This window comes from Anomalospiza imberbis, unplaced genomic scaffold (genome assembly GCF_031753505.1).
Source record: "Anomalospiza imberbis isolate Cuckoo-Finch-1a 21T00152 unplaced genomic scaffold, ASM3175350v1 scaffold_70, whole genome shotgun sequence".
Taxonomy (NCBI): domain Eukaryota; kingdom Metazoa; phylum Chordata; class Aves; order Passeriformes; family Viduidae; genus Anomalospiza; species Anomalospiza imberbis.
Genome location: NW_027100314.1, coordinates 468,958 through 496,320, shown reverse-complemented (window position 1 = coordinate 496,320; position 27,363 = coordinate 468,958). Strand labels below are relative to the sequence as shown.

At 47.3% G+C, this 27,363-nt stretch overlaps 2 protein-coding genes across 2 annotated transcripts in view; both read left to right on the top strand.

Annotated features, from left to right (window-relative positions):
- Positions 1-850: 850 nt before the first annotated feature.
- On the top strand, positions 851-17,861 carry LOC137467613 (TOG array regulator of axonemal microtubules protein 2-like). Its single transcript, XM_068179088.1, has 12 exons — positions 851-863; positions 1,001-1,231; positions 3,367-3,499; positions 5,158-5,263; positions 6,007-6,242; positions 7,762-7,914; positions 9,151-9,268; positions 10,211-10,314; positions 11,686-11,890; positions 13,067-13,283; positions 14,369-14,455; positions 16,625-17,861. The coding sequence occupies exons 1-12, from the start codon at positions 851-853 to the stop codon at positions 16,924-16,926; spliced, it is 1,905 nt and encodes a 634-aa protein (XP_068035189.1). The 3' UTR covers positions 16,927-17,861.
- The window catches only part of LOC137467612 (inositol 1,4,5-trisphosphate receptor-interacting protein-like 1), a 42,395-nt gene continuing 32,036 nt past the window's right edge, over positions 17,005-27,363 (top strand). Inside the window, exon 1 of the mRNA XM_068179086.1 lies at positions 17,005-17,074. Coding sequence (XP_068035187.1) covers positions 17,005-17,074 — 70 coding nt within the window. The remainder of the gene's footprint in view (positions 17,075-27,363) is intronic.

Sequence of the window (27,363 nt, the reverse complement as noted above, 5' to 3'; positions counted from 1 at the left end):
AAATCAGCCTTTAACCAGGCTGGCTGGAAAGTGGCCCAATCTCATACAGTTTGGAATGAAAATCCTTGGGGGAAACAAATTATCTAGTGTCAAGAACACAGTTCACGTTTGGGTATCACTCCTGCAACCCTAGGCTTTTCTTTGGATGTCTTCTAAAATATTCCAACAAAGAGAAGAAAATGTTGATCTAAATGCATACAGGTATTAGAACCCAGGACTTTTAGGAACTGGAAAGAAGGTGTTTACTAAAATCTGCATGAATAAGGGCAGATAAGAATCTCTGTCAAGAGCAATCTCCATCTCTGCCCTTCTCTATCAGACACAGAGGCTTTCCAGCATCCAGGTGCTGAGGCCTTTGTCATGCAGCACATTTCAGTCTGCTGGCCAACAGAGTAATGTCATGTCGGCTGCCAGTAGCCCATCCCTTGGGAGAGGGTCTAGGCATTGTAGGGGCTCTGCCTGCAGGGCTGTGAGCGCTGCCCCAAGGGCGGCAGCAGGGCCTTTAGGAGGCAGCACTCAGCCCAAGGGCATCACGCAAGGTTATCTGCACTTTCTTTTGGTAACTTCCCCTGCCAGCCTCTGAAACAGGAAAACAAAAGCAAAGCAATACTGGTTTTCCTTGTTTCTTAGAGGAAGCATCACTGCAGTTTGGTTTTAAGCTAGAAGAGGGTAGATTTAGATTAGATCTTAGGGAGAATTTTTTTTATAATGAAAGGGATGAAAAGCTGGAAGGGTTTGCCCAGAGAAGCTGTTGTTGGTCCATCCTTGAAGGTGTTCAAGGCCAGTTTACATGGGGCTCTGAGGAACCTGATCCAGATGAAGATGTCCCTGCTCACAGGGATTGGACTAGATGGTGCTTAAAGGTGCCTTCCAACCCAAACTCTTCTAGGATTCTGTGATCATTGTCCCAAGTTACTGTTATACTTGGTATAGAGTGGAATACCATTGTTATACTTGAAGTTCTTTGGGTAATAAAGACATGTTCTCCAGCTCTGGCAAGTTTTCTGGCGCTTTCCATCATCACCTGTGCAGCACCCTCCACCTACAAGCTCCTCTTTGGTCCCTGCAGGCTTTAGCCTACCACCTGTCGATGGCACAGCTTCTAGAGTGCAGAGGAAACACCCTGGTAGTGGCTTGAAGAAGAAGGTCTTGAGGAAGCAGGACAACGTGTCCTTACTGCCCAATACGCCCATCATCCATGGGGATGGCAGCTTCCCACGCAACTCCTCAGGTAAGCCTGCTCCATGGCAGCTTGTTCCCGCACGGGTTTTTCCTTGCACAAGGAGCACAAACTGCCTCCTGCCTCAGCCAGCACAGCTGGGATCTTGGGTCCATAGCCTGTCCTGAGAATGAACAGCAAATCTACTTTTGAGTTACTCCAGCTTGGTAGGACTGGAGCAGTTGGTTCTTAGAGATCCATTGGAAAGTTGGATAAAGTAGTGGTAAAGGCCTGAGCTCTGGCTTTTGCCCATCCTGATAGTCCAAACTACAGCACTGGTGCCAGGAAGCAGCTGTGCCTGCAGGGATGAGCTGCAGGGCAGTCTACCAGGCTGTGCTCACCGTGCACCTTTGAGAACCACCACGATCAGCTGTCCACTCACCATCTGGGCCCTCTGCCTGTGCTGCTGTCTAGTTTTGCACCCAGCTTTTCTGCTATCCCAGCAAGGGTTGTCTCTGCATGGCAGTCAGCGCCTTGGTGCAGTCGTGCTGCTGCTCCCAGAAGTGCCCGATGGCTCCTCGCTGCCACCATCCCAGGGCCTGCAATGCCAAGAGGGAACAAGCAGTGCCTCCTGTGTCACCCAGCAAATCCAGCGGCCGTGTGCAGCAGATGACAGGCAGGAGGGGCTGCCTGCTGCTCCCAGGCTGTTTGCTGCCTGCAGTAAATAGGCAGCAGATAGTCCCTAGTGGCTCTTGTCTCTCCTTTGTGGGTAGCCCGCCTGTGCTGTGATCCCAGGTAGGGTGAGATAAGAAGAAGGGAGCTGGGAATGATACTTTGAATGCTCTTTTCTAGTGATGCTGCTTCAGTGTTCAGAGTTGACCAGAACTAGCCTGACGTGGCTCTCCATCCATACTGAATCTAGACGTGTATGTCTACATACTTCTGCAGTGACATCTCTGGTGTCAGTGCCTGGGGTACCTCAGTGACATGCAGATTAGCTCCCGTCTGGATATTTTTGATATTATCATTCCTCTATATTTTGTGGGAACATGCAAGGGAGCACAAAAACCCTACAGAGTCTAGAGCAGGTCATCTGGATTCTGTGCAGTATTTACACTCCATCATTTTAGACAGCGCAAATGTTTTCATCTACACATTAGAAAATGAGCTTTTGAGTGCACGACATGAAAGTTTTAATTGACAGTGCTTTTGATGACAAATGGGTTTCATAGAAAATGCATTTATCATCTGATTTTTCTCATACCTTGTAATTTTTTTTCCTTACCAAAAACTTCAATTAAGGCAAAACCAGGTCAACTGATTAACAAGAGAGTGCATCTTCCAAGAATGTGGGTCTGTATTTGCATATTTTTATCCTCAGAGTGCATTTGGAAGGCTTTTTTTCAACCGTCTAGTTTGGAAATTGCATTTTTCCACAAGAGAAAGCTTAGAAACTGCTGAGTTTTCAAACATGTCCATTAGATGCCAAACAAATTTCACCTCATCATCTTTGAAATATAGCCAATGTGTAGCTCTGAAAGAGTAAAGATGGATGGTGCTTGGAAAGAACAAAACCCATAAAGTACTCCCTTCCCAAAAGTAGGCTAAAATGTATGTGCACTCAGCTGCCTGCTGTCTAGAATATTTGCAGTCAATGGAAACAGAGGCGCTGTCAGGTGGGGAGGGTCAGGTATGGCTGTTCCCTGGTAGCTGCTCCGTGGGGATTCAGCCGGGCCCAGCAGGGCTGGGTTGGTCAGGCTTGGCTTGGTGCTGGCGCCAGGCAGCTGCAGGTCTCTCCTGAGGGAGTTGCAGAGTGCCCCTGTGCTCAGGGCTGGGGGAAATCAGGGTGCTGAGACAAGAGAGGCACCTGAGGGGTTCCCTCCTGGGTAGCCAGTCCTGCTGGTCGGCACTGTCTCGCAGGGAGCGGGAGCTCTGCGGCCGCAAGAACCTGCCGCTGGCTGTGGCACCTGTGGCACTTGGGAGCTGGTGCTGCGTGGGCAATTGTCAGGTTTAGCCTGGAGCTGTGCCCAGCCGGGGGAGGCTGGGAGAAAGCAAGGAGCCCAAGGCACCAGACAGCAGGGAAGCCTCGGACCCAGTGCCAGTCTGTAGCACATGGAGCCCTGGCTGGGAGATGGGGCTGCAGGCCGCTCCATGGCGGGGTGCCTTGCCCGGGGCCGCAGCGCCCATGGCTGACCCTCTCCTTACAGTGACCTCGCAGACGGCCACTGGTGCCGAGCGCCGAGAGGAGCCGCTCCGTGGGAAGGGGCAGAAGGACACCGCCTCTTCAGACCCACAGCAGTCCTTGCTGGAGGCACTCTCCTTGCTCGGCAGCAAGGACTGGTAAGAAAGGCCCTGTTCACTCTGTGTCCCTCTTAGCATGAAGGTAGCTTAGAAGCGTGTCTTGCTAGTGCCTCTGAGCCCCGAGAGCCCAGAGGGCCAAAGGGCACTGGTGAAACCACTGCAGAGCAGTGAGAGGATAAATACTGGACAGCACCCTTTTATCGGACTTGGTCTGCAGCAGTGCTCCAGCTGCAGCAGGTCCGTGCTATTTCCTCGCTTTGCCTGCTGCTCCGTGGGGCTGCAAAGGAAATCTTGAGGGAAGAGAGAAAGCTCTGGAACAAGATCAACTGCTGGCTGAGAGCAGAAGCAGGATGGCATAAATTTGGCGTGTAGAGATTTGGGTGCCTTGGGCCACTGGCCCAGTGGGACTGAGTAAGATTCCTCTCTGCTCCCACTGCTGCCAGCAATGGCAGGTGACAGGGTCCCCCCGTGACCTCCTGCATGGGAGTGCCAGAAGCAGCTCCAGGGAGTTCTTCCAGGGAGTTGTGCTTTCAAGCCCCTCAGCCTGTCATTACTGCTGAAGGGCTGATGGCAGAAGAGAAGGAAAAAGAAAATGCTCTAGGAATCTTGCACTTTGGGAATTCAACTTTTTCCTTCTCACTGCTTCATATGGGCCTGAGATCTTTTGTCAATACTCACCATGTGTCCCAACATTATACACAGGCAGAAGGAGGTCCAGAGCTGATAAGCCTGCAAATGTTAGGTGATACTGGTTTTCTTTTTGATGTCTTTTTGATCACTCCCTGGTGGATGCTTCATTCACACAGGGGTAAGGACTCCATTCACACTGGGATAAGCATGAAAAATCTGCCACGATGCATCTCCTTGTGCACTCACCTTTGTTTTGCCCTTTCTCTTCTGCTTTCTCTTCCCCATTTCTCTTTGGTGCCCTGTGAGGTGCAGAGACCTTCTGCAGGTCTGGGGGGTCTGGATGGCACTCAGAAGTGCCTGTGGGATCGGTCACCAGCCCTGTGCTGCAGCCCTGATGCCTCACAGACCTTTCTGTAGCTGAGGGCCTGTGCAAAGTGAGTGCTGAGAGTTGTTTGCACCGTTTAAATAACATGTTGCTGTTGTGGGGGTTGTTTTAGGTAGGGGGTTTTGGGAAAAGCCAGAGTTTCAACAGTTCTTGCCCAGGAGTGGAATCTTCTGGGACATCCTGCTGCTTTTCTGGGGAATGTGTGAGGTGGAGTGGAGGGGGTGACAGAGAGGCCTAGATTGCAGAGTGGAAACTCAGCTCTAGAGTGCCAGTGCAGACTGTCCCTGCTGAACTGCCTGCTGGGGCTGACAAAGAAGGAAAATGCCCCAAGAACAGCCCAGTGGGACTGTGTCTCAGGGACAGGTACAGGAAGGTGACAAGAAACAGCAGCATGGCCCGGTCTCACAGCTTCTAGGAAGCAGTGACAGAGGGGCATCATGTGCCAGAGATTTCAGAAAGGCTGTCTTCTTAAACGGCCACAGATGAGGACTCTGGAACCCCTCTATTTGCCTCTTGGATTTGTGTATGCTTTTGACAGCCACAGCATCCTGTGGCAAGGCATTCCACGATTTCATGAAGTACTCCTTGAAAAGCACCTCTCATTGTTTGACTGAGCTGCCAGACTGGTCATTTCCGAGGGTGCTGCCTTAGTGGAGAGAAAAATCATTATTCTGCCTTTCAGGGAGCTGAAGGAGAAGGGACTCTTCAACATCAGACACCTTGCTGGGTCCCATTCAGAGGTCCTGCTTTGTAGACTTCGTGACGTTTGCTTGGCGGTTACCAGCGAGGTGAGAACATTCTTCTGAATTGTCCCCCATACTTCAGCCACGGTGTGTAGAGTAGGCATGTGCTTGTTCATCTCCATATGTGCTCAGGGACTGCCTTGATTTCTGGTTTTAGACCTTCTACTTCTAATGTCTGTCAGCTGTCTGTAGGATCTGTGTGTACATGTAGCTGTATTTACTGGTAGGCCAGGTATCTGGCACTCGTCTTTGAGTGTGGTGCCTTTACAATGCAATGTGCAAATGCAGAAACTGAGGCACTAATGATGTTATTTGCCAGAGCCCCAATCTCTGCTCAAGCTGTAATTCCACACTGCAAATTAGTCTGTAGGCCTGAGCCTGTGTTTTCTGTTTCCTGTCTGAGTGCTTCAGCTGCTGGCATTGCTTTTTTCAACAGGAGCACCTGACTCTTCTCTCTTTATGACTTGTGCCCTTATGATTTGAAAGCAGCCCTTGCTTTAATTTTCTAGTAAAAGGGCCTAAAATCAAAGCCATGGACATTTTAGAAGAGTTAAGTAGAACACTTTAGTGACATTTTTTTTTAGGCCTGCAGTAAGCAGGTCTGAGGCCAGAAATAGGTGCCAGATTAAGTGCCTTTCTATGTTTGTGCTCCTCTGCTCTTCTTGTACTTTTATGTTCCCCAGAGTGACAACACAGTGGGATGTGTTGTCATTTCCTGGGACTTCTGTTGAAGGCAACTGGTTTTCTTTTCAATGTGATTCTTATGTTTCCCCTCATGACTTCCCCAGGTGACCAGCCTCCATTCCAAGGTGTCCTACTCTGCAATCGTCACTCTGGGAGAGCTCTTTGTGACCTTGAAGAAGGACATGGACTCTGAGGTGGATGAGGTTGCTCGGGCCCTTCTCCAGATGGTGTGGAACTCCCCAGAATTTGTTCAGAAAGCAGCCAGTCAGACCCTGGGGATCATGGTGGAGAATGTGACTCCTGCACGAGCAATGACTACTCTCATGGACATGGGAGTCAAGTAGGTTCTTCTTCTTTTAGTGATATTCTTCACCTTCTAGTGTGTGGGAGGGGGAAGGGATGACAGAGAGAATAGGAATGGTGGGAGGGAAGGGTCCTTTATCCTGCATCTTCTGTGGACTCAGTGACTTGATTCTCTGATCAACCTCATTTCTTTCCTCTTGTCGCCTGTTTTTGCCCTCCTGCAGCCTATTAGTTCTCAGAATCACAGAACTGTAGAATATGGGCAGTTGGAAGGGGCCCATCAGGACCATCGAGACCATCTCCTGGCCTTGCCCAGAACAGCCCAAGGGTCACACCAAGTCCTGAGATTGTTGCCCAAATGCTTCTTCAACTCTGTCAGGCTTGGTGCTGCGACCACTGCCCTGGGGAGCCTGTTCCAGTGCCCAAGCACCCTCTGGGTGAAAAACCTTTCTCCTGATATCCAAACTAAAGCTCCTCTGACTCAGCTTCCTGCTGCCTGCAGGAGTTCTCCCAGTCTGTCAGGTTTTCCTAGACGTGGTGGCTGCTGGGGAAGTGAAAGCGCCTGCAAAGACTAAGGATAGAGCCTTCTGCTTTTGTGGGAAGAGGGACAATTGCAATTGCAGCTGTGAGCGGTGTTTGATATCTCACAGCGCTAACCACAGAGGCCCTGGGAAAACCATGTCTCCTCATGATGCCATTACCTCGAGAAACAAGGAGGGCACTTGCTGGGGCATGGAGCACATGGGGGAGAATCTGCTGAGTGTGGCACAGCCTGCACAGCAGGTGCAGCTCCTGCCAAAAGGAGACTTGTATGACTGTCCTGGCCAAGAACTCTATTTTCTATTTAAACTGATGTGTCTTGTTAGCCTTGACATGTTGAATCACTTTAAAGGCACCTCCACAGGCCGACTGCTGTGGGTCAGTTGAAGCAAAGCTGCCTTTAATGTTGGTGCTGGGCGGATAGTTCCCAAGAGACACTCTCTAGAACAGGACAACCTGGCTAAACTGCCTGCCACCCTTTCCTCAGCTTTGGAATAGTGTAAAATATTCAGATGTTTCCCTTGCCAAGCCTCACAGAAAAAACAGGCTGCATTGCTGGATATTCTGCAACTTCACAGCCCACAACGTGTTTTCCCTGCATTTGTTTGTTTCCAAAGGTCTGCAGATTTGGGGATAAATGGGTTGAAAGAGCCTCAGTCCTGCTGCAGCTCTGTGTAGTGGGTGCCCTCTGATGGGTCAGCATGAATTGTCCTTCATTTCTAAATAATTCATATGTAATCGGTTTCTTTAGTCTTTCTCAGAGTAAATACTGTGAAAGAAATTGAGCATCAGGTAGTGCAGGGAGACTGAATTCCTCCCTCTTCCTTGCAGGCAGTCCTTCTGTACAATGCTAACTTTGTGTTTACTTGAGGACAGAACCTTCTACAGGTGTCTAAAGTTGCAGGGAGAACCCAGGCCTCCTTCCCCCAGCAAGGACAGGGAGCAGGCTCTGGCCAAGGCCTGTGCTGCTCTTGCTCCTTCTCCCTGTGCCCCAGTGTTTGCTCTCTTCTTCCCAGGAGCCGCCACGCCCAGGTGCGGAAGTGTGCAGCCGAACTCCTCCTGTCCTTGATGGAGAGAATTGGAGTCACAAGGCTGGCAGGCACACCCAGGGCTGAGAGGCTGGCACACGTGGCAGGGAAGCTTGCTCAGGACTGTCACAAGGACGCAAGGTAATGATCTTCCTTTCACCTCCTAAAACAGGAAAACTGTTTTCTGTCTGGCTATAAAGGTAAAACCACAAAAGAGTGGGAACTAAAGGAAATACGAAGTTACATCATTGTGTGAATAAGGGTCATAGAATCATGGAATATGCTGAGTTGGAAGGGACCCATTAGGGTCATCGAGTCCATCTCCTGGCCATGTGCAGGACACCCCAAGAGTCACTCCATGTGTTTGAGAGCATTGTCCAAATGCTTCTTGAGCTCTGTCAGCCTTGGTGCTGTGACCACTGCTCTGCGTTGCCTGGGCAAATGACTGTACTGGGTAACCTGAGGTTGGCCAGCAAAAAGGAGCATTGCCAGCTTCCTGTGGCTTGAAGGATTCTTTACTGAGATCAAAGGAGCTCAGATTAGCCAGTCCAAAAGTTTTGTTTGGCCTTAGGTGCACAACACAAAGCCAGAATGTTGACTAATGTTCATCACTGAAGGATCCCAAACATCCATTTCTCATTAACTTAAGACTTTTCCTAGAAAGATTTCAGGGGTTTTTAGCCAACATATTCAGTTGTTCTAAACCTGTTCTGCAGATTTCTAGAATGCTGTTGTCTGTGGCTCAGTGACCTCCAAATTTCTTCTTGAAGAAAACTGTGGTTTCCTAGTGGCAAAATCAACCCAAACCACCAAAATTCTCTTCCTTTGATGATGAAATTCCCATTAATAGCTGCCAAGAACACCAGAGCAACTAGCTGCCCCTCTGCATACTTATAGTATAGAATAATCAGTAGGATGCATGAGGTGTTTTGTCCTGACTTCCCTGCCAGTTAAAGAAAGGCAAATTTTTGTGCAATGGCAGCAGGACTCTGCTAATAGGCTCTGACAACAAAGCAGATGTGTTTTGCTTGTTCCCTGGGTTCCTTTGATCCCACAGAAGCACACCCACAGTTTCAGAGGGAAATGATATTATTCTGTTGCCCCACATTCTCCTCTTGCCTCTTGTGTTCAGCTGACAGCACTGAGGAGTGTCAAGAGGAAGTAAATCTCCCTCTTTGCTGAGTAGGTAATGCCTTCTCATGCAAGGATTGCACCTGATGAGTTTAAGGTATCAGCCTCTTCTGTCAACACTCTTCCTTTGTTTATTCACTTTTCCTTCATTTCCTTCCTGCCTTCCTGCCTTCCCACCTTCCCTCTTTCTTTCCTATCTTTCTCCTTCTTTCCCTCCCTCCCTTCCTTTCTTCTGTCCTTCCTTAGGCATTATGGACAGGAGATGGTGAAGATGTTGCTCAATCATCAAAAATTTAAAACGCTTTTGGAACGATCTCTTTCCACCCATGGCCTGGAAGATATTCTGACAAGAATGAAGAAGAAAGTAAGTGCTTGGCAGGAGAAATGTCTCCTTTGTGTAAGTATTGCCACTGCTAATGTGAGATCAAACATACCCAATCTGTCTTCATCTCATTCCTCTTCTGCTGAATTAGGTTGCTCCAGGCAATGAGCTGTTAATCCTCAGCCTGTTCATCTGCAGACCACAAAGGAACTGATATTAGGGAAAAAGTGGGGGGTTGAATATTTTGAATATCAGACACAAAGAGGAAAGGGAAAGAGGAGAAAATGGGTTTACATTTAAGCATAAACCCTACTCTGCCTCCATTGAAGCAATTAAGTGAGAATAGTGCTTCTGAAGATAACAGAGTCTTTGCAAAAGTCACTGGAAGTAGTAGTACCAAGAAAATTTCCACATCTACAAAAGATGTCCAAGTCAATCCTAGTTACTACAATTACTGTCTGTCTTTTGGGAATACTGCCCTGCTGTCAAGCCTGTGGAGCTGGAAGAAGCTTGGTGAATTCAGCAGCATCCAGTGGGAAAACCTTTGTTTGTTTGGGGGAGGATTTTATTTCTTTTATTGGCATTAGAGAAGGGAGCTTGCCTTTGTGCAGGCTCAGGGAGAGTGAGTGTTGAACCAAATCAACTTCCAACACAATGGGCCAACCCCCAAAGAGTCCAGTTTTTTCTGTTGCTTCCTTTAAGAACACTTGTTGCCTACCAGTTTGCATTATTCCCATTTATGCTCAAGACCAATGGATTTGGGATTTTAGACTCCTGCTCCGTATGGTAGCACCCATAACTCTCCTTGGGCTATTGAAAACAAAGAGTTAGCATCACTGAATCTCTGCTCTGTTTCCATCTGTCAGTTAGGAAATGTTTCCCTAAGCCTTGGTGGCAGTGATGCTGGTTCTAACTTGTGTTTTAAACAGGGAATTTCCTATTTTATATTCTAAAGATTGATGGGGTTTCTCTATGTCTTTGTAGGGGATGGAAAACCAGAAGGGGGAACGCCCATCTTTCAAGGAGCCAGTGAAGAAGAGGAACGATGGCTCGAAGAAGCCCCAGGCCACATTGTCTTCTAGTAAACGGTGCTGAGCACGTTAGTTAGATGTGACAAAGCACATGACAAGCTTTACGTCTCTTCCTCAGGAAAATCTTTCTGGTCGAGATGACCAGTGCCACGGATTGTTTCCTTTCCCTACAAATGCTCTACGATAAAAAATGCCTACCTCTGCATTACACTGAACACAACTTCTCTGGCGGGGTTTCCACAGAAATTGAGAGACAAAAAGACACCCATTGGTTGCAGCTCAGAGGATCCAGTGCAGAGGCAAGGGCAGTGTTGTCGAGGCTATGACAGGGCCAAGTTTCTGCTGCCTGACTTGGGACAAGTAAATTCAGCCAGGGTTTTTTTTTTTCATCTGAATGGAGTCTTTTTCAGATGGGTGTTTTGATGAGGAGTCCCAGTCTAGAAGCAAGATGCCATTCCACAAAGATGCAGTTCTCATCCATGTGGGTTGGCCTGGCTGTATCATGGTTTTCTCACCCTCAAACAGTATCAAGTTTGTGTAGTAAGTAGCAAGGCAATTCCTGAGCAACTTTGGTCAACAGGTGTCTCAATGTGGACTTTTTGTCTTGATAGTCCTGTCCTTCAGATAATTGGCTTGATGGACAGCATGTTTGGTTTATTTCATCCTGTGCCACAATCAGCATTTAAGACAGGAATTTGGTCCTTGCTGTCTCTTGATGGCAGTGGCAGAGCTACTTGTACCTGTTCTTCTCTGATAACAGAGGGGATTTTTTTAGCTCTGTCATGCTCAGCGGTGGCAGCAAAGTGACCACATGCCTCAGCAGCATAGCTAGCATCTTCCTGTGCTCATGGAAGAGACAGGCTGATCCAGGAGAATTGTTCCCAGTGGGGTTGTTAACCTGTGGATCTAGTCTCTAGGGAAGCAAATGAAATGTGAGCGTAGTTCTGGGATGTCTGGCTTCTGTTTTTATCTCTGTTACTGATTTTCTGAATCATTCAAATATGGCCCTGTTCCTCTGTTCAGATGCATCTGAGCTGCTTTTCCAGATTGTCATGCCTGGTTGTGGAGACACTTCTCCAGAATGATGAATTTCCTTATTATAAGACACACACGTCCCATATGAGGAGGCATTTAAACTTGGAAGTAGCATCTCTCTTTCTCCACAAAGCAATGTGACCTGTGTGCCTTGGAAGCCATCTGAAGATAGATCAGATGCATCTCATCCTTGGTCTTCCTGAGAGCGCTGGCGGGAATGTTACTTGCAGGTTGTCTCCCATAATGATTGGCATGCGGCCCACGTTGTTCTTCAGAGCCTCATGATTTTTGAGCTTGAAATCACATAATTAGGAAAGCTCCTCAAGATGTTTTGCTCACAATTAACTGAAGGTGTTATCACCAACAGGTTCCTCATTTGGATTTATTTTCCAGGGTGAAATCTACCTCTGATGGACGCCTCCTACACTGTGCAAAAGCCCAGGTCACGTTACCTCCAGCTGTGGAAGAAAGGGAGCTGCTCCAGAGGCTTTACAATCTCCTGGAAGCCAAGGGCTTTCAGACACGGATGGAAGGAGTGGCACTCCTCCAAGACCTGTGCAAAACCAGCCCCCAGCTCATCTCCACTAACATTGTCCAAGTATGTAGGGTATCTTCATCCTTCCTTTCCTTTACCTCCGTTCCTAAGCCTGTAGCAGTCAAGTTAATTCAGTGTGTCTTGGCACTCCATCCTGGCTGTTTGGGACACGCTGGTCCCTCTTACCCAGACATATTTAATTCAGGTCCAGGCTTCAGGACAAGTTATTTCAGTCCAGCTGTATTTGTCTGGCAGGTGCCTATTGATACTGTTCATCAGATGATGACAGAATTTTCTGCTGGTCTAACTGCTGCTCTCTCCTACTCCCAGTTGGGTTAAGTGAAGGGAATGCAGCCATTGAAAGCATGGCAATTATTCTCTAGACCAAAAATGGGTTTGCATAGGGAAGAGAAGTATCAGGCTGGGTTGGTTTAAACCCATTGTTTTTTCAAAGAATACTTCTATATACTCCATCTTGTCTTGCACAAGCACAACTCTGGCTACTCCTTTCTATCCCAGTTCCTGTTCTTTTTGGTAAAGACAGTGCTCACCCTTCTGGGAGGGGTCTTTTTTTCTCTTTGGAAAAGGAGAAAAACAGCTAAGGACACATCTCTGCCTTCTCCTCCCAGTAGCTGCTTTTTCCCTTTTTCCAGGAAAAGGTGCCTGATAATGTGGCTGTCAAGGGACTGAACCTGCTCTAATGAGAGCTGTAGAGCAGATGGAATTTCAGAAGTCTACCTTTTACTTAGAGAAATGGTCTAGATCCTGGAAGAGTTGATCAGAGCCCTGCACTTCTCCAGACCCTGGTTCTGAGACAAACAAAAGAAAACTTAGATCTCCTCCAGCCATAGTTTGGCAAAATCCTAATTGCCTTCAGTACTTGAGGCAACTGTGTAGAAAACCAGGCATTGTAAACTTCTGCTTCCATGCTTCTAAAGCAAAGGTAATCTTTTGCATTAGGAAATGGAATTGATTTAATGATTTATAGATGGAGAGAAATACCATAGGAACGATTCTGTCCCCAACCAAACTTCTTAAAAACAGAAGAAAATCTTTCAACCAGCATGAGGTTGCGCCACCATTCCAGTGAGTGGCCCAGAGGAAAACAGTGAAATTATGCAAGCAGGTGCTGACCTGACAGAAAGGATCACTTTCATCTTTTATATTGCTGAGTGCTCCATCCACTCTTCAAACAAGGACATTTTAATCCAGCTTTCACATTGTTCATTCTCTTCACAGATTTTTGATTATTTTGTCCTGAGAATATCTGACAGCCACAAGAAAGTGAAGCAGAAGGCGCTGGACGTACTGGCTGAAATCACAGGCGTCCTGGAGGATGCCTTGAACCCGGTGATCACTGGTTTGGTGAAAGGCATAACAAAGAGCCTAAACTCAAAGGATCCCAGGGTTCGTGCTGCAGCCGTGAAAGCACTGGAAGAATCCATTGCTCATTTAGGTAAGGCTGACCCCTGGCATGGACTCTCCTCAACTGCATCTCTGTCTCTCCTGCACAAGAGAACGCTGAGTGCCTTTATAGTTGCTGTTGTCTGTGGAACGCTCCAGCTGACATCCACCAGAAGCTGTGGAGGTGCAGTCCTTATGCACCAGTCCCCCAACAGGCTTGAATGTGATCAGCATTTCCCAAAAGTCCCAGGAGCCCGTGGCTCTGTGCTGCTTGTCTGAAGAGCACGTCCCGGACCACAGCTTTGCTACAGTTCAGAGGCAAAGGGGGTTTTGGAGTTTGCATGGGCCCCGTTTGACTTCCCAAGTGAATAGCTTTGCTGTTGGCATGAAGGGACACTGACCCATCAGAGCTTCTGCAGAACAGCCACCTGGGAAGCTCTACATTATAGGCATTAGCTGCCTATTTTCCACTTTTCTTCTTTGTCTTCTATTTTCAGAGGGAAACTTAAGATTCACCAAGTTCATTTCTTTATAACACACAGGTATAAACCCAGCTGTCAATGATGCCTTGTTCCACATGTTGTTTTGCATGGGGCAAGATGGCTGGAGCGAATAACTACCTAGGCAAGGGCTGCTCTAAATTCCTTTGCCATGCAGATTTATGTCAGCTCTGAAAATGCCGCACTGGGGAAATATGTCTGAATAAAGGAGTGTTGAAGAGGCAGCTCTGCAAAGGGACTTTCCACTTTCCCCTCCTCATCTGCTCTGTGAACTCACAAACTGCCTGACTCAGTGCCTTTCTGTGTCCCAAGGATGGGGTTCTTCCTTTTTGCTCTGGGATGCAAAACCTTTTCACTGCTTACATGTGACTGGACTCTTGAGGTGCCTGATGTGAAATGTTTTAACATAGCTTCTGGTACAGCAGACAACTTTGGGTTTACAAATGTGAAAGGAGAGCTTTTCTTTTGGAATTTAAAAGCCTGCCAAGTAGGCTGGAAGGAAAGAAGAAAAGGATTCAAAAGTCAGCAGAAATGTACTTTATTTTATAAAATGGGGTTGCCCCTGCCCTTTCCCTCCCCACTGTCCTTTCTCCTATCACCTCAGAAAAGTCAGCAGAAACATGTGTTTCACTTGTAGATAAAGTATCACTGCTGAAAGAGTTCAGCTACCAATGGAATCAACTGAGTGGCCAAGCTCTGCTGGATGTCGCGGAGCGTATCACAGGTATGGCCTCCCCTTCTAAGCCAAGAGGTCTTCCCAGGCACTGTTTACAGGAATGCCTGTGAATAGACAGTAGAGTAGCTCCTCTAAATCAGGAGGTGCTGAGCTTGTCCCTGCTGCCCAAAACCCATGGCAGGTGTATTTGGCAGGTTTTCCCTGGCTGCTGCAGAGCTGTGCAGCATCTGAGATGGGGACGGCGCTCGGCCTCGGGGCTGAGCTCTCACTGGGGCATCTCAGAACCCACCTCCAGGAAAGGAAGGGGCTAAAAATACCCCAGCTGGCTCCTTTCTTGGAGGCTCAGGGACATCTGTGATCCTTTAGGGAGGATGGTGGCAAATGCTGTTTCAGGGGATCAGTTTGTTTTGTCCTCACAGAATTCTTGTTTTTCTCTTGGAAAGTTTTGAGGCTGAACCGTGCAGAGCCTGGGGGTCACAGCTTAGGTCAAAACTCAACAGACATATTAGAGGCATGGATTCAGTGCAAGGCAGCCTTTGGGGGCAGAGGGGCAGAAGCAGAGTGCTGAGGCTCCCTGGCTGTGCTGTCAAGGTGACATTGGACTGAGCATTTCAGGGTGTGCAAACAGTGTCTTCCTGTGACAGCGCTGTCCAAAATGCTACAAATGCAGCTGATAATTGATTCCTCAGAAGAACTTGCTATGTCAGCAATAGGCAATGAATGGAAAAATGATAATCTCAATATATAGTAGAGAAGACGATTGATAACCTTGCTTTAACTGGGGCTAATGGCACTGCTAATTATGCCAACATCTTTAAATGCAAGGTTTAATACACTTTGTGTCTTCATTAGGAATCTCAAAAGGGCATGTTCAGTGATTGGGAATGTCAAAGGCCCTTTCAAGAGCATTTGAAAAAAGTAGATCTCCAGCAATAGGGGATTTAGTTTGGCAGTTATTTTGATCTCCTTTTCAAATAAAGGAATTAACCATAAATTAGTACTACTTTAGAAAAAGCAGATGTTCTCTCTGAGATTTTTAGGAACAGACAGCTGTTCCTCACGTTCAATAGACACCGATGTCTTTAATTACATTTAAACTCAAATGAATTCCCATTTTAAAGTGGGTACCATAACCCTTTTCCTGCTTAGCAGAGTTGGTTTTGGGTACTTTCAGGAGCTGTTTCAATGTTGATGACTGCTGGTGGATTAACAGCATAGGGAAAATGAAGTCTCTTCCACCACAGAATAAGAAATGGCTACTAGATAACATTTTGCCTGATTAGAAAAGAAGAATGGTCTCCAGAGCATTTCAGGTTTTGATCTCTCAGCCCAATTAGCTGTGCAAGGAGCCCTGTTGATAGTAAATTTTTGTCTGTATATGATATAGTTCAATTCAGAAAATGAGCGGGGAGCAGATTTCAGAGACAATAGGAGAAAACACTCATGTTTTGGTTACATTGCAGTCCCCTGTGTAGCATTGTTCTCTCTCTATGCCCCTATTGCAGTGGACATTATGAGAAAAAATGCCATTAACATTGGGAGGGGAAATGGCATTGAAATGTGGAGATGCCCAAATGCCTTGGCAATGGGGTCTGGGTAATTATCTAAGACAGCCTGAGGTTTGAAACAGCTCTTTGTTGGAAGTCACAAAAGTATTTTGCCAAAGACACCAGCTAGTCACTGATGTTTTTAATCCAGCTGTCAAGCAGCAGCCATCTCTGGTGGGCTGGAGCTTTGAAGTGTGTTCTAATACTGCCCTTTGCTGTGTGCCACTGAGCAAAGGGAAGAGCCAGATTAGACATTTGGCACTTGACATCAAAGTTACTACAATGGAATCATCCCTTTTATTAGAAATCTCTCCATTTCCTCTCTATGGTGCATTTCCAAATCTTCAGTGTGGGTTTAGACAACTTCTTAATGGAACTAAAAGGCAATTTGACATTTCATTCATTGTTCATGCAGAAAGAGATTGTGAAATCATTTCGTAAAGGTACGGAGTCTGCGACAGGGACAAGGCTCCGGTTGGAGAAATTACTCCTGAGGGGTTGGTGGTTCATTTTCAAGGATGATCAGCTGCTTTGCCCGTTTCTGGATGCTGGGGCTCTGTGTGCTATTTTGCTGATCTTAGCAAGAGAGGCTTCCAAGAAGCAAAAGCAGAGGTAGATCCTTGTGTGCATTAAGGTTGGTGGTTAAGAAGCTGTGTCTCTCTCCCGGCAGTGCTTGTGGAGTGGGTTTATGCCAGGAGCCCTGAAGTCGTCCAGTGCGACACCCTGCCCGTGCTCTGGTCCTTCCTGGAGAACAAGGCTCTGCCTGTCCGAAGTGCCAATGTCCGCACTGTGGCCACCAAGCTCGCCTCTGCCCTCTACAAGGTGATGGGCAACAAGCTGAAGAAGTGTGCTGCCAGCAAGCCTCCACATGTGCGGGACAACCTGTCCAAAATTTTGGGCTGGTCAAGGTGTGATGTTCTCCAGGAAGCTGAGGACATGCTGAGTTGGACACCTCGAGATTTGCCTTTTTAGCTGTGCCAAAAATGGCAAAATATTAAGGAAGGCTGTGCATCTGCCCCTGCTCTCTCCATCGCCCTTCCTAGTCATGGCATGGGGGGCCTGAAGCAACGCCAGATTGAGGACAAGGTGAAGGCTGAGCATGGCTCAGCCTCACACAGAGGTGAGGGGGGAGCTGGGCCCATCTCTGGTGGGAGGAAGGGTCTTGTGGCAGCCCAGAGAGCCTGTGCACATTCCCAGGGAACAGCTGTGCCCTGCGTGTGCCCCCTGCATGGAGCTGTGCTCTCCCAGTGCCCCGTGTAGCTGTAGGGCTGCTCAGCTGTGGGGCAGGGAGAGGAGCAGGAGGGTGCATGTGCAGCTGAGCCATTCCTGGAAAGCACAGGCCTCTGGGCTCCCTGCTGTCCCAGGGCAGCCCAGAGGCCAGGCTGTTCCTGTGGTAGCTCTGTGGAAGTGGGTCAGGGTTTTCCCCTGGCCTGCCTCCAGTGTCTGCCAGCAGGAGCATGTTTCCCTGGGCAGCTGTTTAGAAGTTGGCAGGAAATGCGTCCCATGAAATACGGAGCTTCAGATGCTTTAGGTTTGCATTGTGGCCTCTGTTATATTTTGTGTCTCCACTTTGCAGGCCTGACTGGCTACCCTCTTGCCAAGAGGTTTTCCCTGGCCAGTCCCTCTATGCTCCTTCCCTCCAAGCCATTGCCTCCCATCCAGAAGAGCTCTCTTTCCTCCAAGCTCAGGAGGAAGCTGCCACATTTCTGCAGAGTGTTTGAAGAATAGGATTTATGTGTTAGGCTTCATAGTTATAGATGTACATATGTTCTGATCTTTAGATGTAGTTTTGAATAAATATGTTTTGATTGTATCTTTAAATTTTGATGACATATTTTTAATTGTATATCTTTTATTTTGATGACTAAAAAAAAAAAAGGTAAATAAATAAATAAAATTTAAATAAACCAAGAGGAGAATGTGAGACCAGGACCTGCTAGCCTAGTGATTATGGCAGTGCAGCTCACTCCATGAGCCATTGTTTCACCACATCCTTTCCTCATTGGGCCTCTCCTCTTCCTCTTTTGCCATGTTTTCTTTGTGTCATTTGTGCTGCTCTTTGTTACTTGGCATTACAGCGGCGCCACCTGTTGACCACTTTGGGGGACAATGGATCCAAAAGTTCTTGTATAGTCCAAAGTTTTCTACCTAGATGTGTTCTGTGCTCACAAAAGGCCCGAGCAAGGAAACAAAGAGAAGTGTGCTCAAATCCCAAAGCTTTGCCCCTTTGCAATCTCACACAGATCTGGCTCACAGGGGTCTTCAATCACAATTTCACAGGTAAGAAGAGGTCATGTATTTCACTGGGAAAAGATGCACTGCTTTGGAAAAGTCATCTGTAGGTACATTTACCTGGGACAGCAGTCCAACTGTGTTGTTTGCACCTTATTTGCAGAAGGATGAGTGCATTGTGAGGCCAGTAACAAGTGCCAAGGGTTCCTCAAATCTATACCGCAGCCTGGGTGCCATTCAGCCCAGAGCCAGGGAGACATTTGTTCCCATGGACCAGTGCTTGCCAGTGTCATGAATTTCTGCAGATCTGGAAGAAGCAATTCTGGATTCAGCTCCCACTGTTGGTGGGCTGCATGATCATTGACAATGCTGCCTTTCCAGAAATTATTCGGCAGTTCCTTTCATAGTCACTTGAAGCTTTTAAACTTCGCATTTCAATTTGCTTTGCCTTAGGGAAAACCACTTCTGGGCCCAGTGCAAACTGTAACCTTTGACAGCAAAGTCCTCATGCTTGCCAGCTTCTGATGTCACAGAAGGGCATGTGAATGTGTTAATTAGGTTGTCTGAAAGCAAAACTTGATGCATGTGTCACCTGCTGCATGTGTTTGCTTAGCTCTGGGTCTAGTCCTGGCCTAGTAAAGCCCAGGCAGAGTGGCATGTTGCAGGGAAAACTAGTCCGTGAGCTTATGGGGTTGCCATCACCAGAGGAGTGAATGTGTCTTTTGGGGATTTCTCTGGAGACAAAATTATTGCTTAGATATGCAGGGCTTGGATGGGGGAAATGCTGGGGTGGGAGTAGGGACAGAGACTGATTGATTGTCAGCCATGAAGGGTCTCGATGTTCCTATCGATTCCAACTGCATGAGGAGGTACTTGGATTCAGTGTCACTTGGAGATTGCACATAGCCATGTATTAACAGGAAGAAAAAACCTAAAAAGGACCTAAAACATGTTTTCTCACTGTCTTTTTAAAGATTATATATTTGGTTTGAATACACTTCAAGCTTCTGGAGCAGGAACATACTGGGGATGACTGGGATATACTGAGAGAGACTGGGAATCACAGGGATCATACTGGAGGCTCCTGGGGTCATGCTGGCATCGACAGGGAGCAACTGGAATCACACGGGGGGCCACTGGCATCATACTGGGAGTGACTGGGAGCAACTGGAGTTAGACCACAACTGACTGGCATCATACTTGGAGTGACTGGGATCATACCAAAAGTAGCTACAATTGTACTGGGATTGCAGTGGCTGTCAGTGGACCCTGACTGGGGTTACTGGGAGGTACCAGGCGCATGCTGGGAGCCAACTGCGCACACACTGGGAGCAACTGGGAGCAACTGGGAATGACAGGATGCATGCTGCAGCACCTGCAGCTCCCCGGTGCCGGTGCCGCTCGTTGTGCCGGCTCTGGCGGTGCCGAGATCCCGGCTCGGCTCCGGCCGCTAGCCCCGGCAGCTGCAGCTCTGCCCGGCCCCGCTGGAAGGGGATCCCATCCAGGGACCCCATGGACACGAACTGGGGGAACCCCAGGCCGGGCTCCAACAGCGCCACGGGCAGGGAACACGGCGACAGGAGAACTGGGGGGACAAGGAGATTTGGGGGCTGGCGGGGCACGGGGGAGAGAATAGGGGAACAGGAGAGCTGGGAATGGGGTTTGGGGGTTCCAGGACTGAGAAAAGGGGAGGCTGGGGTGGGTAGAGGTGGGAGGGGCGGGGTTAAGGGGGTTCCTGTATCCAGGAAAGGGAGCTCCAAGGGGCCCCAGTGTCCCCATTCCCAGCAAAAGGTGGGAAAACCCGGGCTGGCTGGGAATAGGGGTCCCGGGTGTCCTCGGTGTTGAGGAAAGGAGGGGCTGGGCACTGGGAAAGGCAGGAATAGGGGTCCAGGGGGTCTCTGGGTGAAGGAAAATGGGGCTCTGGGGGCTGGGAGAGGCGGCATGGCCGGGAAAGGGGTGCGGGGGTTGCCGGTGCCGGATAAGGGGGTGCGGGGTGGAACCCACGCTGGGAATGGGGGTGCGGGGGGATGGTGGCGCCCGGGAATGGGGATTCAGAGGCCCCTCGGTGCTCCGGAATGGGCGACCAAAGAGTCCCGGTGCCGGGGGTCCCCCTCACCTCTCGCTGCCCCCACGGGGCCCCAGGAGCGCCCCCAGCCCCAGCGCTGGAGCCATCGCGCTGCTCCTCCTCACTCCCAGTACGATCCCAGTATGATCCCAGTAGAACTCGGTCACCCAGGAGCCGCTCCCAGTATGATCCCAGTACAGCCCAGGCACTGCCACTCCTGGCATCCCCCCCAGCCCTCTCTGCGTTCCGACCTGTCCGGCCTCCATCCCCGCCCCTCCCGTGGCTGTGGGGGCTTTGGGAACGGGGGAGGAGGAGGAGGGAGGGAGGAAGAGGCGCAGCGGCAGCAGGGAGCAGCCGGAGGAGAGGAGAGAAGGAATCGCGTGGCCCTGGCGCTGCCTGAGCTCGCAGCACCCCGGGGAGCATCGCCCCCATCCTGCTGAGGAATGGTTGCAGGAACAGGGTCATGGATTGATGGAACAGTTATTCCATCAATCCTCTGTTTGAGACCCCAGACCTGAGCTCTGTGCCCAGGAGGAGCTCTGGCCTGGGAAACTGGCCTGGGAAACAGCACTGGCCTGTGAACAGTACACTGTGCATGTACAGATAGCAAAAGGCAGAATATCCTTGAGATATGAGTTGTACAAGAACAGGATGTAAAACAAGATGTATTTAGCAAAGTAAAAAGCTAGCAGATGAAAAACTTAGCTACAGCTGAAACTGCACGTAGAAGAACATAGAACAATGAACCTTTATGAATTGACCAAGGAGAGCTTGTTGCTCATATTGCTTGCAAAAGACTATATAAACTGACTGGATCTTTGAATAAACTGGAGCTTGCTTATCAATCATATTGGTTGCGTGCTTGTCTTCCCTCACCGCCCGCGGCAATATTTGGCGCCCGGAACAGGGACCCTTGCGACCCTCAGGGGTCTCGGTGCCTCGTGGACCAGGACGGTGGGACCGGTAGCACCGAATAAGCAGCGTTCGGAGGGCTAAAAGTTCGACTCGATGCTGGCATAAGGAGTCGTCTCGAGCCTTGGTCAGAGCAAGACTCGCCGTCCGAGGAGTCAGGACAAGACTCGCTGTCTTGGAGGAGCTGGTGAGGTACAAAGGCTGCACTTAAGGGTCAGATTATGGAAAGTGAAGTAGCTCTTCAATTACTTAATAGTTTCTTAAAGAAACATGATTTAGCTGATATAGATTTAGAGAAAGATCCGCCGGCTTTGTACACCTATGGTCGGGCTCAGGGCTTATTTAAAGCCTCGGGGGATCTCTTTGATGTAAATGAGTGGCGTGAATTAGGGAATATTCTTTGGTTTAAAGTGATTGATGATGACAAAGTTGCTCGAAAGTTAATGAGGTCATGGCGCTCGGTCTTAAATTGTTTGCAGAGGTATCAGGCAGAAAAGAAAGTTGCTGCTGTTGCTACTGCCACTCTAGAAGGGGTTAAACCAGGAATGCATTCTTTAGGGGTTGATTACAATCCTATTCCTCCAGTAAGAAATATTATTGAAATTAAGAGCAGACAGAGTGATAAACAACCTACTGCTCCTCCTGCTCTTAATCCTGTCTTTAATGCTGCTCAGTCATCCACAGATCCTCTCCCTGGAAATGAACAATAATAAATAATGAAAAAATCCCAGAGGGTGACAGAGAGCAGCTACAGGATGAAACTGTTCAGAACAATCACAAAAAGTTTTAATGACATCTGCTGGTGATTCTTTTAAGCAAGAACATCCTAAAAATTTACCAGTAATACACAGAATAGATTGGTTAAGTATCGAAAAAGAAGCAATAAATAATAAGGATTATCACATGTGTTCTGCTATTTCTGACATAGATTGCCAAGCTCTTCCTGTTGTTTATACACCAAATGCAGGAGGGGGTCAGACAGGCAATTATCATCCTGTGGATTGGAAATTGCTTTCACAATTGAGAGCCACAGTTAATGAATGTGGAATACACGGGGAACCTGCAAAGCAAATGCTTAATTACATATGGAGCTCAGGTTTGCTTCTTCCAGAAGATATTAAGGGTATCATGAGAATGATTATGATGCAGTCTCAGTTGATGCTGTGGCAGGCTCATTTGCATGAATTATGTAATCGTTTTGCTGAAACTCCACGACAACGGAATGACCCTTTATTTGGGGTAACTGTTGAGCAATTAATGGGTATTGGGCAGTTCACTACAATTGAAATGCAGGCACAGGTAGGGGCTGAAGTATTAAAGGCTGCTATGCGATTAGCTAAAGAAGCACTCTCCAGGGTTAAGATAAAACCAGTATCTCCTTCTTATATGTCTATTAAGCAAGGCAGAGATGAGTTTTTTACTTCCTTTGTGGATCGGGTGACTGAGGCTATCAATTTAGCTGATGTACAGGACTTTATGAAGGGAGCCCTATTAAGACAGTTTGTTTTAGAAAATTGTAATGCCTCCACTAGAAGTATTCTTAACACAATGAGCACTGATGCAACAGCGGAGGAAATGTTAGAAAGAATGTCGAGGGTTCCTGCAGGTTCTCAGGCAATGTTAGTAGAAGCACTCAGGGATATAGGGAATGATTTGGTGCAAGCCCAAACACAAGCCTTTGCTTCTCTGACTCCATTACAATCAGCAAATAAGTTTAAGCAACAACCTCGTATAAGATGTTACCGGTGTGGAAAAATGGGACATTTTTGTCGCAACTGCAGAGAAGGGACAGTATGGTGTAACAAATGTTCTGTGAACTCTCATTCTACTGAAGCTTGTAGGCGATCGGGAAACGCGAATCGGAGCGCGAAGGGCCGCGGCGCGAAGATCCCAACGGCGGCTCCCGTATGGTGTGCTCCAGACAACTACAGTCAGCCAGCTCTCTCCAGCCAGATACAAGAGGGAGCTTCGGCCTGGACCTGGCAACCACAATAAACATTACCCTGATTGATCAAAAGCCTGTAAAAATCCCTACTGGGGTCAAGGGACTGGTAATGCACAAAGATAAACCTTGTGGTGCTCTTCTTTTCGGTCGATCATCTACTGGTTTGAAGGGTCTTTTTGTGTTACCTGGTGTTATTGATGCTGATTTTACAGGTGAAATTCTTATTGTTGCTATGATATTTTATCCTCCTTTGTTTATTTCTAAGGGCAGTAAAATCGCTCCGCTAATGCCTACATTACAGTTGACAGAAGCTGCCTCGACCACGATACAGCAACAACGGGGGTCGGCAGGATTTGGATCTACAGGAGGTATGGCACTTCTTTGTCTTCCCATGGAGGAGCAGCCCAAAGCTCCTGTTATTTTTTGGAGAATGGTCATCAAAAGCTGCAGCTAATGGCACTCCTCGATACTGGAGCAGCTATCACTATCATCAGCAAGGACTGTTTGCCTACCTCTTGGTCACTTTCTCCTATGATTGCTGGAGTTGAGGGGGTAGGGGGATCTGCTTCAGTTTGCCGCAGTAAGGACAAAAATTGTTTATTACTAGATGGTCGCACTTGTGTGCAATTTGTTACTGTTATGCCATTACCACCTAAAGTTGAAACATTATTTGGCAGAGATATCCTTATGCAATTAGGAGCTCGCCTGGTGACAAAAGATCGTTTTTAGTAGCGGTCACTACTTGGGCTTTCCCGATCCCCTTAACCTGGAAATCTGATGATCCAGTATGGATCGAGCAGTGGCCGCTAAAAAGAGAAAGCCTGCAACAAGCACATGTTCTGGTTAATGAACAACTGAATCAGGGGCATACTAAACCTTCTACTAGTCCATGGAACACTCCAATATTTGTAATCAAAAAGAAATCTGGTAAATTTCGTTTGCTTCATGATTTATGTGCAGTCAATGCCCAAATGGAGGCAATGGGGGCACTACAGCCAGGCCTCCCCAATCCAGCCATGTTACCTGAGGTTGGAACCTCCTTATCGTTGATTTAAAGGACTGTTTCTTTACAATTAACATCCATCCAAATGATACTAAACTATTTGCATTTACATTACCTTCCCTGAATCGTGAGGCACCTGCAAGTCGGTATGAATGGGTGACCCTTCCTCAAGGGATGCACAACAGTCCTACATTGTGTCAGTTGTTTGTGGATGCCGCCTTACTGCCCATTCGAACTGCTTGTCCTAATATGATGATATATCATTATATGGATGACATTTTGTTTGCACAGGAAGCTCCATTTACTACTCAGCAAGAGGCCTTTATTTTCACACAGCTACATAATCACAATTTATGTGTTGCCCCAGAAAAAATTCAGCATTCTGCACCCTGGAAATATTTGGGCTGGGTAATTTCTGATATGCACATTCAGCCACAAAAGTTTGCTCTGCAACTTGATTTGCACACTCTGCATGATATGCAGCGATTCATAGGTGACATTCAGTGGCTCCGTCCAGTTGTTGGTATTTCAAATTATGAACTTGATGAATTAAAACCATTGCTAAAAGGTACAGATCCCGCTGCACCTATTCAATTGACTGATAGGCAGCATGCAGTTGTGGCAAATATTGCTGATACTGTGGCCCAAAGAGCTGTTGATCGTAGAAATCCTGACTTACCTATAGACATTACTATTCTGTCTCATCCAAAACACCTTATGGGTGCTCTCACTCAACAGCTAAAAAACAAAAGAGGAAAACAGCAGGATACAAAGGTGTTAGAACGGGTGTTTGGACCTTTACAGCCTTGTAATTCTATTCAACCACGTGTGGAGGCACTTGCACTCTTGATTCGAAAAAGCCGGAAAAGGGTGGTACAGATTACAGGGGAAGAGCCACAAAGAATTTTTGTTCCGATAAAACAGGCTGATTTAGACTGGTTTTTACAACATTCTTCTGAATTACAAACTAGCATTTTAGACTCTAATGCTGAAGTTCAATTGTCACCGCTGTCTTCACCTGTTTTACGTTGGGTCTCCTCACAAAATTGGCTGTTACGGCCAAAATATTGTGAAACACCATTGATTAATGCTGTTACTGTGTTTACAGATGCAGGTCACAAATCTCGAAAAGCTGCTCTTACCTGGAATGAACAGGGACAATGGAATCATGTCATAACAGAGGGTCAGGAATCAGATACTCTACAGACATTGGAACTTTCAGCAATTGTGTGTGCATTTTGTCGATGGATGCATGATCCTATAAATGTTGTGTCTGATTCTTTGTATGCAGTTGGGGTAACGCAGCGTATTGAGGATGCACTGTTGCGAGAAGTGCAAAATCAGCGCTTGAATGCACTTTTCGCACAGTTGCAGTCTGCAATACGACAAAGATCTGCTCCATATGCTATTTTTCACATCAGGAGTCCTAAGTGGGTGGAAGGATTAGGAGAAGGTAATGCTCGTGCTGATAGACTGGTGTCAATAACTGTACCTATGGACAATTTCACAAAAGCATGCAATGCCCATGCCTCGTTTCATCAAAATGCAAAAGGGCTACAGCGTTGCTTTGATATTACAATAGAAGCAGCTCGAGGAATTGTCAGAGCATGTCCAGACTGCAGTCATCACAATGGACCGGGTCTCGGCCTGGGGGTAAATCCTCGAGGTTTAGGCCCGAATGAATTGTGGCAAATGGATGTGACTCATGTAACTGAATTTGGGCGCTTAGTTATGTCCATGTAGTTATTGATACTTACAGTCATTTCATTTGGGCTTCGCCACAAGCTGGAGAAAAAGCAGTTCATGTCATTCGACATTTAACACTGTGTTTTGCTATTTTAGGGGTACCTGAAGTTATCAAAACAGATAATGGACCTGCATATGTAGAGAAGAAAGTTAATTGCTTTTTGCAATTATGGGGTGTTAAGCATGTTACAGGTATACCACACTCCCCTACAGGTCAAGCCATTGTAGAAAGGGCAAATCAAATTTTAAAACAATACCTTGCAGAATTTAAAACAATTACTGATCCACAGGAGAGATTGGCAAAAGCATTATTCACTTTAAATCATCTTTGTATATTTGGTGTTCATGATATGCCCCCTGCATTTGTACATGGAACACTTGCAAAACAAAATGATACAGAAAAATCAATAACTGTAATGTATAGGCATCCTGCTACAAGGATTTGGTCAGGACCAGCACCTGTAAATTACATGGGTAGAGGTCATATGTGTGTATCCACACCTACAGGTCCCTTGTGGGTTCCTAGCAAGTGGACACGTCCAGCTACAACACGGCCACCGCCAGCACCTCCACAGCCACCACTGACACCTCCGCCGATGAACGAAGGCTCCACCGAAGACGACTACGGCTTGAGCCTATTTGTCAAGAACTAAATAATGTTTTAAAGACTAATATTCTTTGGACTAAATATAACCTAGAAGGAGGACACTATTTCTAGACAGAATAATACCTTTGATTTTGCTATTGTCAATTTTGCTGTATGCTGATGCTTGGGCTCCTACACAACCAAAAACAAACATATGGGTCACTTTGGCTAATTTGACAAATCAGAGTACTATCTGTCTGTCTTTATCTTCACCTGGAAATCCATTTTCTACCTGTTTAGTAGGGGTACCTGTCGAAAATTGGCCTTGCCCTCAGAAGATATCAACCTGTAAGGTAACACAGCCTCAATATAATGTGGATAACTGGGATTCTTGGGTTCCTTACCTTCCTCTTGCTTCTCTTGAGCCACAAGAGTTAGAGCTTTTGGGATCAGTGAAGGCTGATGCATGCATTATTTTTAATTGGGCTAGTGTACAGCAACAGAATCTCAACAGCAGGTATTCAATTTCAGCAAATTCCAGCCTTCCAATACATAGAAATTCCTCTTATTGGTGTAACTACACTTCAGCACATGTCTCAGTTTCCTCTACATCTCCACTGCAGCTACCTACTGGGTATTTTCTCATTTGTGGAGATCGTGCTTGGTCTGGTATACCTTCTAGACTTAAAGGAGGTCCCTGCACTATTGGACGACTGTCTTTATTGACACCAAATATGTCTATGATATTAAAAGTATCCCAACATCATAGACAAAAAAGGTTGACCCATGCATTTCAGAGCGACTGCAGAGATGATATAAAGTTTTAGTCCCCAGGAGCAATTATAACTGCTTCTATTTTTGTTCCTGGTGCTGCAGCAGCTAAGGCACAAGCTACACTGAACAGATTAGGTTGCTGGCTT